Source organism: Rhinolophus sinicus, chromosome 17, assembly GCF_057876585.1.
Source record: "Rhinolophus sinicus isolate RSI-liver-muscle chromosome 17, RSI-T2T, whole genome shotgun sequence".
NCBI classification, from domain to species: domain Eukaryota; kingdom Metazoa; phylum Chordata; class Mammalia; order Chiroptera; family Rhinolophidae; genus Rhinolophus; species Rhinolophus sinicus.
This window is the reverse complement of record NC_142517.1, coordinates 165,058,733-165,073,211: the sequence shown is the minus strand read 5'-3', so window position 1 is coordinate 165,073,211 and position 14,479 is coordinate 165,058,733. Positions and strand designations below refer to the sequence as shown.

Sequence of the window (14,479 nt, the reverse complement as noted above, 5' to 3'; positions counted from 1 at the left end):
CACTGCTGGCATCACTTCACCTGGTTTTGCATAATTCCAAGAAGCTAAAATCTGAAAACCAGTATTGTGAAAGTTATGTTGAGTAAGAGAAAATAATTTATCAATTCTTTTTTAAATCTTGTAAGATTTCACAGTATTCCTGTTTTCAAGAACTTGAAGTTTTCTGTGGATAGTGATTAATTTTTAAGTAATTGTTTTTCATGTAAAACGTTAATACATTGTAAATTGAAAACATTTAAAATAACAAAGATAAAAATCATTCATGAGCCTACAACTATTAATATTTGGTGGACAACTTGGAATTCTTTTTCTAGGCACATGTTTTTACTACACGGATCCATACTGTACAAACTACTTTATAACTTTGTTGTTTTCTTTTTTCTTTTTAAATTCATCGTACCTGAAAAGAAACTTGCAGATTATGGCATGTCCTAGTACTGCACAGTGTTAAGGACGCCTTCTGTGCTATCGTGTGTGTGCTTTGGTGGGCAAATGAAGCTGTTGCTGCCTACTCTCCAACCAAAAGAGACTTCTCCGTTTGCCCTTGGCGTCCTGAGCTCAGCGAGAATGCAGGCGCGTGGGAGTAAGTGCAGGGCGTTCAGGGTGACCGCGAGCACGAGCTCCCCGCGCGGTCCGCACTTCCCCTGGGCAAGTCCCGGATGGGACCGAGGGCGAGAGGGCAGCTCACGGTGCTCAGGGCCGGGTCCAAGCCTTTTGCCCCCGTCCCCCGGGCTGGCGCCACTCTCGGGCGGTGGGGTGAGATAAAGCGGGGCAAGGTTCTGCAACTCCAAATCAGGGAGGCGCAGCTCCGATACCAGCGCCTTTGCCGGGCTCTAGGAGTGTTTGTTCCAACTGTTTAAACTGTCTCAAAACGCCCGAACCCGAGCGACCTTCGGCAAACAACTGCTAATCTCGCGGGCGGAGAGTGTTGGTTTTATTTGCGGGGAGGGTACATCGAGCGCGGGGACTTGGGAGCTAAAGCAGCCCTCCTCCCGGCACCACCCACCCCCGCAGCCGCCCACTGGGACCCCCGCTCACGGCCCTTTCCCGCCCCAGGACCGCGAGCTTCTTGCGTCAGCCGGGGCGGGGGTGGGGGATTTTCGACACCTCCGCCCCGGCGGCCAGTCAGGGAAGGAAAGGCCCGGGCTCTTGCCCCGCCTTCGGGGGGCGGGAGGCGTGTCGGGGCAGGAGCCCGGCCGGCTCTTCGGGCCGTGTCGGCGAGAAGCGAGTGCCCGCGAGCCCGCCGTCGCCGCGTCCGCTGCCGCTGTCAGTGCCGCCTGGTCCGCACCGCGTCTCGGCAGCCAGGACAGGGCCGCCGCCGTCGGGGAGCCCCAGAGCACAGTCCCTAACTCAGCATGATGGACTTGGAGCTGCCGCCGCCAGGAGTGCCGTCCCAGCAGGTGCTGCCCGGCCCTCAGGGCCCCACTGTGGTACCAGGACGGGTCCAGGGGCGCGAGGGAGCCGCGGCCCGGCACGGACAGCCACAGCCGGCTTCTCCTCCCGTCTGTGGCCGGAGCCTGGACTGCAGCGGCCGCGCACTGGAGTCGCTGCGCTTGCGCCGGGGCGGGGTGGGGCGGGGATCGGGAGCGGGGACCCGAGGGGCGGTGAGGGGAGTAAGGGCGCAACGGGGTGGTCAGTCCGACAACTTGGCCGCGGCCTCAGAAGGCGACTGGCTGGGGGTTGGGATTACGCCCGCGTGCGTGCGTGGGGTGAACGGGAATCTCTAGCTGCGTCCCCGGCCACCAGGTTGGGACCCAGGAGCCCCATTCGGCCCCCCGAGTTTGAGCGGCCCCAGAGGCTGCAGGGTAGGAGGGGGCGGACGCTGGCGGTCTGAGCCGGCGCGGCCCGGCCCTTCCGGGGCCGCGCGTCTCCCCCGCCTTGGAGCCGGCAAAAATGTGCCTAGTCACGGGGCCACTCTCGGGGGAGCTGAGGTCTCCTCCGGGCTGGGACCCGGAACCCCTCCTCTGCCGCCGTTGACCCCGGCCCCACAACCTGCGCGGTCTGCGGCACTGCGCGCTCATCCCGCTGGGCCGTCTAAGGGTGCTCCTTTGCAAAATAATCAGTCTGTTCGTCGGCTCACTCTCTAAGGCAGCTTGGCGAGAAAACCCAGCCCCTAGGTGGGGGACGGAGGTCCCCAAGTGTCCGGAGCGCTCGAATGCCCCGACGTGCGGCGGCCGAAGTGGGCCTCGCGCGGTTGGGAAGGTTCAGGCTCTGAGAACCGCGGAGCCCCTCTCAACGCGCCGGGAAGAGTGGGTGGGGCTGAGGACCGCAACCGGGTTTGTCGATTCCCGCGGGATTCCTCCCCGTGGCGCACGCCGCGTGCGTGGCCTTGGCCTCGGTGACAGTGGCTGGTTGGTTGTCACGGCGGCCCTTGGTTGGCCCTTTCCTGCTTTATAGCGTGCAAACCTTGCCGCGCGGAGGCCAAGGGACAAGTTGGAGCTGTCGATCTGTTGCGCAATTGTTATTTTTCCCCAGGGCGGCTTTGTCTTTGGATTTAGCATTGCAGAATTGCCATCCCAAAATGTGTAAGGCAGGATATTGTGTTTTGTGCTGTCAACGGTAAGTGCAGCGAGTGTAGATTAGAATTTTTGTTGCTTTTAGGCTGTTACTAAGTTTTTGGCTTTCATGTATTATTTCTCCTTTGGGTGCTGTGTATAATTTTCCTTTTCTGTTGAGAGTTTGCCTCGATTTCTTAGCATGTTGCTTCTTTTGCAAGGGCAGAGAGAGGGAGAAACACCTGTGTTACATAATACTGTGCTGTAAAGTTCTTTAAATTGTTGTAAAAGTGAAAATAAGTTTCTATTCATACTTTGTAGGGACTTTTAAAGGAGTAGAGATTTGTATTTCCAATGTTTTGGTAATTGGGTTCTGAGGAAAAAATATTTGGTTCAAGGAAATGTATAACTTAATAAGTATAGTAAATATGTTTATGCTCATAAACCTAATGTTTTAGACTGATCCTGAAGATGTACAATAAGGTTTTAAGTCATTAGCAATGTATTAATTATGCTGCTTTTTCTTTGAAGCTGTTTAGAGTCTTGAACTTTCCCCCAGTAATAATAGGGAATGTATTCCCCTGGTTTCCACCAGTATGAAGAAGTATGCTTTTGGACTTAGGAGCTGTTCAAGAGTAATCTATACAGCCATCTATATGACAAAAGGATGTATAATGCTAATGGCCTTTAGCTTTCCTAAATTCGGGAATTGTAACCTGGAGCTCTCCATTATTTTGTTTTTCCTTTTCCTTTTTTCACTATGTCATTTAACATTCCCTATGCAGAAGTACATAAGGCATATATACTGCTTTCTCATTTAAATGTGAATTTTTCAGTTTTGTTTGGTAAGGTAACTCCTTTTCTGTCTTTGTAATCAGACATCAATAGTATACATTTGAAGACTATGGAAAAAGAAAATGGAGTAAAATTTAGAATCAGTTTCATGCCTGGGATTCATATTAAATCATTGTTTGTAGTCCAGAAAGATTTGAACAAAGAGTGGATTCTGTACTTTGATCAGAGAAACTCCAGGTGTGATGTGGTACTAGGATCCTGGTTTTCACCTCTGTACAGAGAAGGTGTTCGTGAACAGGTCAGTAAGGAGAGCCTTGGATTCTTTCTCCAACAGGTGGAAGGGACCATTAACTCTTTTCAAGGGTGTCTTGGAGAGAGAAAGTACTTTGTGTATGAGAGATGAAGTTGATCTTGGATTACACAGATAAGATTTATTTTTAAAAAGAAAAATGGGACAGATCTCTCATCTCCTGAATGAATATTAACCAAAGATCAACTTGACTTTTTGGATGTGAAAAATTTCTTGAGATTGTGGAAGCAGCATATAGGAGGGTAAATACACAATTCACCTCCGTCTTTCTGCATTAAAAAATAACTTAGGCCATTTTGGAGTCTTTCTTTTTTGTTAACTTGGGTTTTTATAAACAATGCTGGGGGGGGTAAGCTCATCTCTCTTTAGGATGAGTTAATATTTATTTTTATTCAGGATGAATTATACTTACAGAGCGGCATGAGAAAAGGAACCCTCTGGACCATACACACTTTTTTCCCCCTGGGAATTTGCTGTCTACTGGCTGAACACTTTTATATAAAGGGGTTTTTGCATAAATAATATTTCCTCTTTAATTTTTCCTTGACTTGGGGTTAAGGTTTCAGTATCAAGTTGGGCGCAGAAAGAATTTGGCACTAAAACGATAATAGATGAGTTCTTGGGCACTTCCTTGTACACCAGGCAGTGTGACAATTGCTTCACATGCGTAATGTCACAGTAACCCCATGAGAAATACTATTATCTGCAGTTTCCAGGTGAGAAAAGAGGCACAGAGAGGCCAGGAGTCCTGCTTAAAGTGACTCAACTCTTGAGTCGCAGGTGGGATTCAAACTGAGGTAATCTGACTGTCACATTTCTTAATCACCACTTCCAGATTGGACCAGGACTAGTTAAACTTTGAATAGGAGGAATGCCCACACTTAAAAAGTGGAAAAAATGAGCAAAACTGGGGAGAGGCAGGAATTAAAAAGATTAACCTTTTTTACTTCCCAAGAAATTCAGTTACTGTGTATGTGAGAGGGGAGGTGCACTTTCTTCAATACAGTGAGAGTCAATACACCTGTCGATGGAATTATCATATTTCCATTTTAAGGCCTTTTAAGGAAGACACAGGCGTGGCTGGAAGGGGGTGTTAATTTAGAGAGGCAGGATCGTTTCTTAATATAATGATCGTTTTTAAAATTTCTGGGATTCCAGGAGTGTCTGAGATTCTGCCTCGCGTGTTTCAGGGACTGGTTTTCCTTTTCCTTTTTCTTAATTAAATCTCTTAGGTAGTGAGTCTCTGTTCACCTTTGTTTGCCTTAGTTGGTGCATTCTCCTGTTCTGTTGGCTCTCTTCATTTTGAGGTAACTATCCAAAGTAAGTTCAGTGGTGAAGAGTGGGACAGATGGGATTAAACTAGGTTGAAGGAAAGTGATTAGAATGGAGAGAATTTGAGTTGAAAACAGCCAGTAGAAACCTTTGGTTCAAATTTTGGCATTTCTGAATTGAAGCAAGAGTTAAGGGCTCACATCTATCTAATTAAAGGCTTATCTGGAATTTTGAAAATAGTACATTTCAAATTTAAATGCTTTATTTTGTAGTCCTTATCATTAAACAGATTGTTTTCAGAATTATTCTTACTCATCTGCATTAAGGATCCTGCAGGATTTTTAGGGTCCAGTGAATGATTTGCTTAAAAGTTGGTATGGGTAAACCTAGGGTATTTAAATACCTGGCCCAATCACTTATAAGAGTTTGCTGAAAAGTTGCACACCGTGGTATAGTATATGAGGACAAGTTTACTAAAAGCAGTATTTAACCTGCTTTCTTCACCTGTAACCATATATTTATGTTTACCATAAGAGAGAATAGAGTTTATATTTTGATAATATGATTTCTAGGAGTTATTAAAACTTCATTGCCACCTGCTTCTAAGTACGCTCTGTAAAACGTTTATGAAGGGCTCTAAGGTATAGGCCAAGGCTTCGTCAATTCATAATGCTGTTTTCTCTGGAAATGAAAGCAAAAATACATTCAAGTGTATAATTCGTAAACGGTATTATAAAAGTACAAACGATGTTCTTACACCAACTGTTCCCTCCTCCCCCCAAAATCAAAATAAAACTGCTAAATAAAATCCCATCCTGGCTAAGGTTAGCCTTTTCTATGTGTCAGCCCATGCCACAATTAATACTTCATGGTTATTATTATTATTAAGAATTTTAGGAACTCGGCAGTGGGAAGCACTTTTAACCAATCGTTTTTATGGCAGATACCCTATAATAACTGTATGTTACAAAGTCTCAGATGTGAATCTCTTTGTGTGTTTGAGCTTGTAAACTGCTAGTAGTAAAGACGAATCCAGGGCATAGGAAGAATTTAGAGTCCCACGTCTGTTTTTCAAAGGCCCTGTGGGTAAATGACTTTTGAGGGTCATTATAATCCATCACCAGCCTGTATTCTGAAGCATTAAAAATATATTTTTTAGTAATACTAAGTAGTCATTCCTTTCCGACAAGCTTGGAAATTGTGCCTGTATTATCAGCAACATACTAAAGAGATCTGAACTCTCCATTGCTTTTTTACAAATCAGAGATGGGTTGGATAAGAAGAAAAATATCAGATTATTTTGACTTTGAAGCCTCCTTCTGAACTTAGTGTTTTTATTTTCTGCAGTAGGCAATTCTCTTTAATGGCCTTTAAAAAAATCTATTGATGCTTGTCTTATCTGTGTATCTTTTTTTTCCCCCTCTACAGCTAGACTGTAAGTTCCTCGAAAGCTAGGCATAGAATTTATATTTCGTTCTCTCTTTAACAGCCTTAAGAGATAATTCAAATACCATACAGTCCACCCCTTTAAAGTGGACAGTTCAGTGGTTTAGTATATTCAGAATTGTATAGCCATCACCACAATCAATTTTAGAACATTTTCATTACCCTAAAAAGAAACCCTATATCCATTAACAGTCACTCAGTATTTCTAACTTCCTTAGTCCCTGGTAACCACTCATCTATTTTCTCTCGCTATGAAGTTGTCCGTTGACTGGATATTTCATGTAAATGGAATCATATATGTAGTTTTGTGTGAATGCCTTCTTTCACTTAACATAACGTGGGTAAGGTTTGACCATGTTGTAGCATTTATCAGGACTCCATTTTTATTGCTGAATACTATTCCATTGTATGACACACAACATTTTATTTATCCACTTATGCAGTTGATGGATATTTGAGTTGTTTCCACTTTATGTATTTCTTTTTATTCCATATAGCAATGGTTTGGTTTTCTGTCTATTAGAATCTATTTTAAAATACTGATGCCCAGGCCATATCCCTCATTAAATCAAAGTCTCTGGGAGTGGGACCCAGACGTCGGTATTTTTTCAAGCTTCCGAAGGGACTCCAGTATGCAGTCAGATTGGAGAATCAGTGCCCTAGAGAACCAACTCAGTGCTTGGTGCCCATTGATGATATTTCTGTAGTGATTTAGAAAATCTGGTTAGGACGTCTTACTTAAATCATGAAAGGAAGTGTTTCTATATTTGATCACTGACCTTCATGGCCTTAAGAGTAACACCTAAATCTGGGAACTGTGTTTTAAAGTGCCTGGCAAATATTTGAAATTCAATAAATATAACTTGAGCTCTTGAATACCTCATGGAGATTTGGGTGATAATTTTTTAATCAAAAGGTTTTTTCCCAAATTAGTCAGCAGAATTTTTCCGTGTTGTGTCCGGACTGTGGCCTGTGATAAGCTGCAGTCTAGATTTTTTGGGATAGCATGGAAAAGGCAGGTGCTTGGGATAGGTGTTGGAGAGCCTGGAAGCTAGGACAGAACTCAGCCTTCCTCTAAGAAGTTCTGTGCTCTGCATTTCTGAGCCTCATTGTCTTTTCCCATTAAAAAACAAGCAAACGAATAGACAAAACACAACTTAAATCTGCAAGGCATCTTTTAGCAACTCAATTTTTTGATTCCGTATCTGCCTGATAAAGTCAACTTTGTATTCTGACCACATACCATTTGTACGTACCTGAATGGCTCGCTGGTTTACATATTTGGAAACGGGCTAACTTCTGAATTGTTTTTGAAGAGAGACAGACAGACAGACTTGAGGGTATGGTTCAGGGCCTGCTGAAGCTGGCTTGGCCCCACCTTGCAGGCAGGGTGGGGACAGGCCCAGAAGGGAGTGGGCATCCCCGTGCCAGCCACGGCCTGTCTCCGGTGTTGCCTGGCAGAGCTGGGGCAGCCCAACTCCAATATTGCCCGACCATCCCCATTGGGGGATACATTTAGTCACCCCTAGGAAGCTGCCTGCTTTTCTAACTCAAATCATCAGTAGTTTGAAATACTTTTAACCCACCATCTTCTATTGCTTTAAGATTTAAAAAACAGTATCTTATTTTTTTCACTTGTGTTGTGCTGAATGATTTACATATGTGTTTACCTCAAAACAGAAGGATTTCAGTGTTAACGTTTAGGCTATATGCAATGCATATTTGTGTTTTAATGAATCATTTTCCTCATTAAATGCCCTTTTCCTTTTTTGCTGGAATGTAGCCAACATTCAGGGTGGGTTAGTACCTCCCCCCGCCACCCCAATGTCTGTGAGAGGCAGGGCAATATTGACTTGGTGTGTAGGCATAGGCAGCCTACTGATAAAAAGGTGTGGAATTTTGCTTTACTCCAGACTTGACAATCTTATCTGCTCTGCTTCAGCACAAAATTATACCACTCATGGATGTAGAATCCAGCCTATTCCCAGCCTAAGGGAAGTAGAGTAGAAGGAAAAACTCATGCTTTGTTGCTTTCTATGAACAGAACAGGAATAGGTATGACATGATGGAACTATACTCCTTCAGGTGCTTGCGGATGACTTTTTGCTGGTTTGTTTTACAGTACCAGAGTCTTGCTGCTGTGTCTAGAGAGTGTTGAAGAACCATTAATTTTTTTTGACCTAGCAAAAAAAAAAAAAAAATTTAAACCTTGAAAATCCTAGTAATGAAAACCACCAAAATTTAAAGTTACCATTTTTTAACCTTTTTTTTTTTACATTTATTTTTTTAATTGGGGAACAGTGTGTTTCTTCAGGGCCCATCAGCTCCAAGTCGTTGTCCTTCAATCTAGTTGTAGAGGGCGCAGCTCAGCTCCAAGTTCAATTGCCATTTTCAATCTTTAGTTGCAGGGGGCACAGCCCACCATCCCATAGAGGGAATTGAACTGGCAACCTTGATGTTGAGAGCTCGCGCTCATCCGGCCGCCCCTCTGGAAGCTCAGCGGCTGCTCATTGTCTTCAGTCTAGTTGTGGAGGGTGCAGCTCACTGGCCCATGAGGGAATCAAACAGCAACCCTGTTGTTCAGAGCTCGCGCTCTAACCAACTAAGCCATCTGCCCACCCCTCATTTTTATTCTTTTTTTTTTTTTTACTTTCAGTAGGAAAAATTGCCAATTTTTGAAGAAGTTATTTTTGTTCTTGGTAATTCCCAATGAAACATAATTCAAATCTACATTGAGAAACCAACCCCAGAGAACAGGAACGGGGCTGCTTTGTGCTGGCTGGGTCCTCCCTCACCGCTGGCCGTATGTTGTTCTTCACTGGTACCCAAGCTGAGACCAGGCCAAGAAGGAGAACCATCTTCTGGGTTCAGAGTCTTTCTTCTCCAGAGACAGGCTCACCCTCTGCTAGAAACCTCTTTACCTGCATGTTTGAGAGAATCCTCGGGGCAGTGGATTGAGAGTGAGGATGGTGACTCCAAGAGGGGAGATTCCCCGTTAGGGTTCGCCTGGAAGAAGGGTTCTGTGATTAAAAGGAGAGGGGCCGGGAGGAAAAACAAAACTGACCTGCAGGCTTCCTATTAGAGAACCCAGGAGGAATGTTGCCTTTTTGGACTCTTGCTGAGGGTTTGGACTCAGCCTCGGGTTTTCACCTGAGGAACTCCTAAATCTGTAATACTTCGGTTTGCTCTTCAGCATGCAGCTTGCACTCAGGTTCTCCATGTGAGAAAACGGAAAGCATTTTTGAGTATTTACATGCATTATTATCTTTAGTTCTTTCAGCAGCCCTGTTAGGTAAGTTTTATCTTTATTGAGAAAACTCTGGAGAGGTTAAGAAACAGTCCAGAGTTTGGTTTAGAAAATAAGACACCACACGAGATATTTCAAACAGGGAATTTAGTATAGGAAATTAATTACGTAGGTGATGGAAGAGCTAAAAAGCCAAACAGCCTCCGGACACCACCGCCATCCCTGGGGCTTGAGGGGCGAGGGAGACAATGGAATACCAGGAGCTGCCCTCCCTCCTGAAGCTGGAAGCTGGCCTGGCTTCAGGAGCTGGGACCCCTGAGAGAGGTGCCCTTCCTCCCCACCTCCAGCCTCTCTCCGGTGCCTGCCCCCATCCTTGGTGGAATGTCGTTGGACACCAGTTGGCAAGGGAGCCTGAGAACAGAGCAGGAGCAGTTGCCACTACTGCTTGTGGGTGAGTTGTATGGGAATCCCATGTGCCATAGGATTCACGGTCCCCCTTTTCCAGGTAGAATGAGACCGTAGTGCCCACTTTTATTTTACTTGCATGGAACATTTTATAGTTACATATTCCCTCTAGTTAACGGAGCACACTTACGTGACCACATTAATTCAGTAAGCATGTAACCTTAGGAATTCCTCTGAAGAGTACAGATGGAAGCTTCATTAGGGGAGTTCCCAATTTAGATATGTATTCCCATTGTTGGTAGGTTCTGTGCTTCCCCTTCCCCCAGAGGTGCCCCTGGGATGCCAGGGCAATATTGATTATGTGTGGATGTTTTGCTGAAGGACTTGGGCCTCTGGGTCTTGAAGTTGGGAGGCGGTTCAGAAAGGAGGGAAAGCATGTTACGAAGAGCTGGGGTGTACCTCACAGCTCTTCTCGCATAGCTCTTCTCGTTGATCCTGATACATACGGCCTTTTCTCCTTAAAGAGAGGTGGGTAGTAATGACACCCCTAGCTAGAAACTCATGCATCTCCCTTCTGTCACTGAGGGTCCCTTGGAAGTCGGGGTCCAGGAGCAGACATCTCTTGCCTTGCACTACAGGTTTCCAAAGTTCACTTGCTAACAGTACAATTGTGCTGTCAAGCTTTGGTGGTTGTGTGTGCACTGTCACAGATAATAATGGAGATGGAGGGAACAATTCGTCTTTCATTTCGGTTCACGTTCTCAACTCACTTCCTTCCTAGTTGTGGAGAGAACCAGCCTTTTGTTGTTATGAGACATCTGAAAACAGACAACTGGCAATTTCATGGGGAAGAAAAGGGGCAGGGGAACTAGCATCTACTGAACACCTGCTAGTACTGTAGTCGGTCCTACACGTTCTCTTACTTGATCTTGACAATGAATCTGTGCTGGTGAGGGCTATTATCTCCATTTTATAGACAATGAAACCTATTCAAAGAGGTAAAATAGCAACTTGTCCAGGGCCGTGCCACTACTCACGATGGCATTGAGATGTCTGTCATAATCCCTGCTCTCCCTTCCCTCTTTTCCTCCTTTGCTCCCTTCTTTCCTTCCTTCTCTAATGACTACGGGTGTTTTGTTAGATGCTAAAGAATAAGGGGCTCCTTTACAAGAGTTAGTTAAGACAGAATCCCACCACTAAGGAGTAAGTTTTTGTCCAAGGGGCAACTACTGGCATATGGGCTGGACTTCTCTTTGGAGTGGAGGACAGTCCCACATTACAAGATTTTTTGAGACAACCAGAAAGTGGGCCCTATCTGCCCCAGTACAATTCTACACCCTCCAAAGTGGTGGTACCAGCCCAGTGGGACCACTGTGATGCATTGACTTCTAGAATACTACTGCTTGTTCTCAGGAAAACCTCAGGATGTTACTTCCTTGGTCTCTGTTGGGAGATCCACCATCTCCTCACATGGCAGCCCATTCTCGCCTTGTATTCTAAACTGAAAGGGAGAATGGGAGAGAGATCACAGAAAGTGATGAAAGCTCTAGAAACCAGAAGGACCAGGTACATTTCATTTACTCGGGTAGAGTATCTAGTCCAGTTTCCTTAACAGAGAGCAATGTTATTTGATAGTGATTGTTACCACTATTTACTGTTTCTTGGGCCTGCAGCTGCAAGAAATTGGTCTGAAAAGAAACATTATTTTTAATTTTCAAGATTAAGTTAAAAGTGACATGCCGTATCTCTCTGGGTCTTGACTGCATTTTCTGCTGGGTACTTTTTGAAGACCTCTGAGAACTGAGATAAGCGAATAAGGGAAGTTATAGAATAGCTGAAGAGGTTGAGATATTATGGTAATTGATTGATGCTTTGGGAAAAATGTCTGGAATATGGGAGAAAAGTGAGGTTGCCCATTTCTTGTCCTTTTTCTGACCATCAGCCTGAGGGAAATAACTAGTCTCTTCTAACAAAATATACTTAATTAATCTTCGTTGATTGATTGTTATATTACCCAAATTGCAAAATTCTTTAATGGATATTTGAAGATACTATCATGTTTGTTCTCTTAAAAAATTAACTCTATTGTGTACTTGGAGTGTGTGTTTATAATTCTTAAGATGTAATACTTTGCTTTTAGTAGAGTAGCCAAAGAATAATTTGAAATATTGTTACTGTGAATTAAGTTAAATAATTTTATATGACCAGTAATTGGGTTGTAAATGACATTTAACATGACATCTTTGTTGCTTCAGTAATTAGAATTTTTTAACCCCAGACATCTTAGGTATGCAACGAAAATACTGAATTCTGAGCATAAATGTACACTTATTCATTCCACAAATATTTTTAGATATTTACACACCCTGGGGAACTTGGAGGGCACGAAGTTGCTTTACTCTTCCAAGATAATGCAGCAACTCTGTTGTCCTCCTTGGAGGACATTTGCTTTTCAAATTGCCCCTGCTAAGTACTCGATCCCTTTGTACACCTGGATTATAGCGCACACTTCATATCATAATAAGGATAAATTACTTGACATCTTTATCCTTTCTGCGTAAGGTATGACTTCCTCTAGGGTAGGGACTGTCTTTAATTCATTTTTATAACTGATGTCTGGCACCTTGCCTGGTCCTTAATATTGTAGTTACTCAATATACGTGAGAGGGAGTCCGTTGCTGCATTCTGTGAGCTTGGTGTTTATCCAAGCCTATCTGTGATATATGACAGCTCCGTGACGGTGCAGAGGAGAGGTAGCATTTCAATGAAACAATTTTTTTAAGCCAGGCATTTTACTTGGCTCAAGTTTTGGAAGCCTGCGTAAAGGTGCAGGCATGAGCCGGGTGGACGGTGGTAGCATATTAGGCTGCTAGGGCTGACAAGGTTAACTTGTGGCTATCTGTAGAGGGCCCCCAATGGGCCTGCGTGTGGCGTTTCAAGTTTGGACAAGGCAGCTGGAAATCATGGAAGGTTTTGGAAAGGGCAAGATATATGAGCTGGATGTGGATAGGAAGTTATGGTCCGTGAATGGGAAGATGGACGGGTTGGAGGCAGAGAGAGTGAGGGGGCTCTTCTGTGGTGTGAGTGCAGTTGAGTCGGTTTAGCATCAGTACATGTACTGAGGACCCGTCATAGTTACTCTAAACTGCACCTTTTGTTGGCTGTTTAAAAAGATTTTTTTTTTAAGTTTGGAGGGGGAGTAGATTTTCTTCTTTTGGCACCATGATGCAGCCATTTGTGCTCAAGTTTGTACGCCGTTATTCCTGTGGTTTATCAGAAATCCATCTGCCAGTGTATTAATTCCATTGATGACAGGAGAGGAAGACGCGCCAGAAGCTGCCGTTTTGCTGTACGGATGGATCGTTTTCTTCCCCAAGGTGGGACAGGGGCGTCGCTTTCTTTCTGCCCTTTTCTAAAATCAGTTTACTTGTACTGTCTGCAGTCACTTGTCACAAGCTTATCCTTGTCTTCCGCTCCCAGTGATGAGCAGTATTCACCCAAGGAAAGGAAAAACAGTATCTTCTCTTTTCTCTCCCATGGGGTTTGCTTGTGAGTCCGAACTCACAGAGGTGGGCATCTGACAATGTTGGTGATGGCAGCTGCCGTCTCTCAGGCGCTTGCCAAGGCGGGGCAGGGTGCTAAGTGCTTTCACAAACTGGGTTTGTCGTGCGTACTCCTTACTCCACCCTGTAAGGTAAGAAGCATTATCCCTGTTTTATCGGCTGAGAACAGAGTCCACAAGAGATTAGTTAAGCTGATAGATTTTACAGTGGGGTGTGCTTCTGTTCCGTCATCTTCAGGATGTGGCTGATGTCTCTATCACAGCATTCCTAAATGAAGAAAAGAACCGGACACAAGATCTAGCACATGGTACACATTCAGCAAATGGTGACTGATTGTTGTTACCGTTACGTTTCTTCCTTGTCAGGGATATTGGAATGTGTGGGGATCTGAGATGTCCCTGGCCCACTTGAAAACCATCTCTCCATGAATTCTGGCTGTGTAATGGCATAACATTCATGCCCCTTCTTGCTCTTTGCTCTAAACGTCTCGTCCCCCTGTGGTCTTCCATGTCGCGGCCCTGGCCTCGTGTGAGGGCCTGGCTGTTGTGGCGACTGAAGCCTCCGTGGCAAGGCCTTCACATGTGCCCTAGGGCAGCAGAGGGTGACACACGGCCCGGCTTCCTCTGTGGAACCCTCCGGCCTGTCCACTGGATTCCCTGGACTTAGGTGGATAGATAAGCCATCTCACTGACCTCCTTCGCAGACACACTCTTTCACTTGTGGCAGAATTTCTTACCCTGGAAACAGGACCTAGACACAGAGCCATGCCCTCAGGTCAGTTGTACGAACAGTTTGGGGAGTGGAAGTGCATGGGTGGAAGGCTGACTCTGAACATGCACTGAGCTGACCCCAGCAGCCTTGCCTTCTTCCGAAGCCCACGTCCTTCTTTTAGTCTTTAAAGACTGAACTATTTCTTTAGTAATAACTGCCCCTAAGTAACTCTAGC

General features: G+C 44.8%; 1 protein-coding gene across 6 annotated transcripts in view; it reads left to right on the top strand.

Moving 5' to 3' along the window:
* The first annotated feature begins 1,172 nt into the window (after positions 1-1,172).
* NFE2L2 (NFE2 like bZIP transcription factor 2) overlaps positions 1,173-14,479 on the top strand; it is a 32,117-nt gene continuing 18,810 nt past the window's right edge. For 2 of the 6 annotated variants that reach the window (XM_019739290.3, XM_019739285.3), the window contains exon 1: positions 1,173-1,400. In XM_019739290.3, the coding sequence (XP_019594849.3) occupies positions 1,356-1,400 (45 nt within the window). In that variant the 5' untranslated portion in view covers positions 1,173-1,355. Of the gene's footprint in view, positions 1,401-1,926; positions 3,843-9,085; positions 10,017-14,479 lie in introns of those variants that run through there. The other 4 variants (XM_074338437.2, XM_019739286.3, XM_074338426.2 and 1 more) reach the window with 3 other exon arrangements.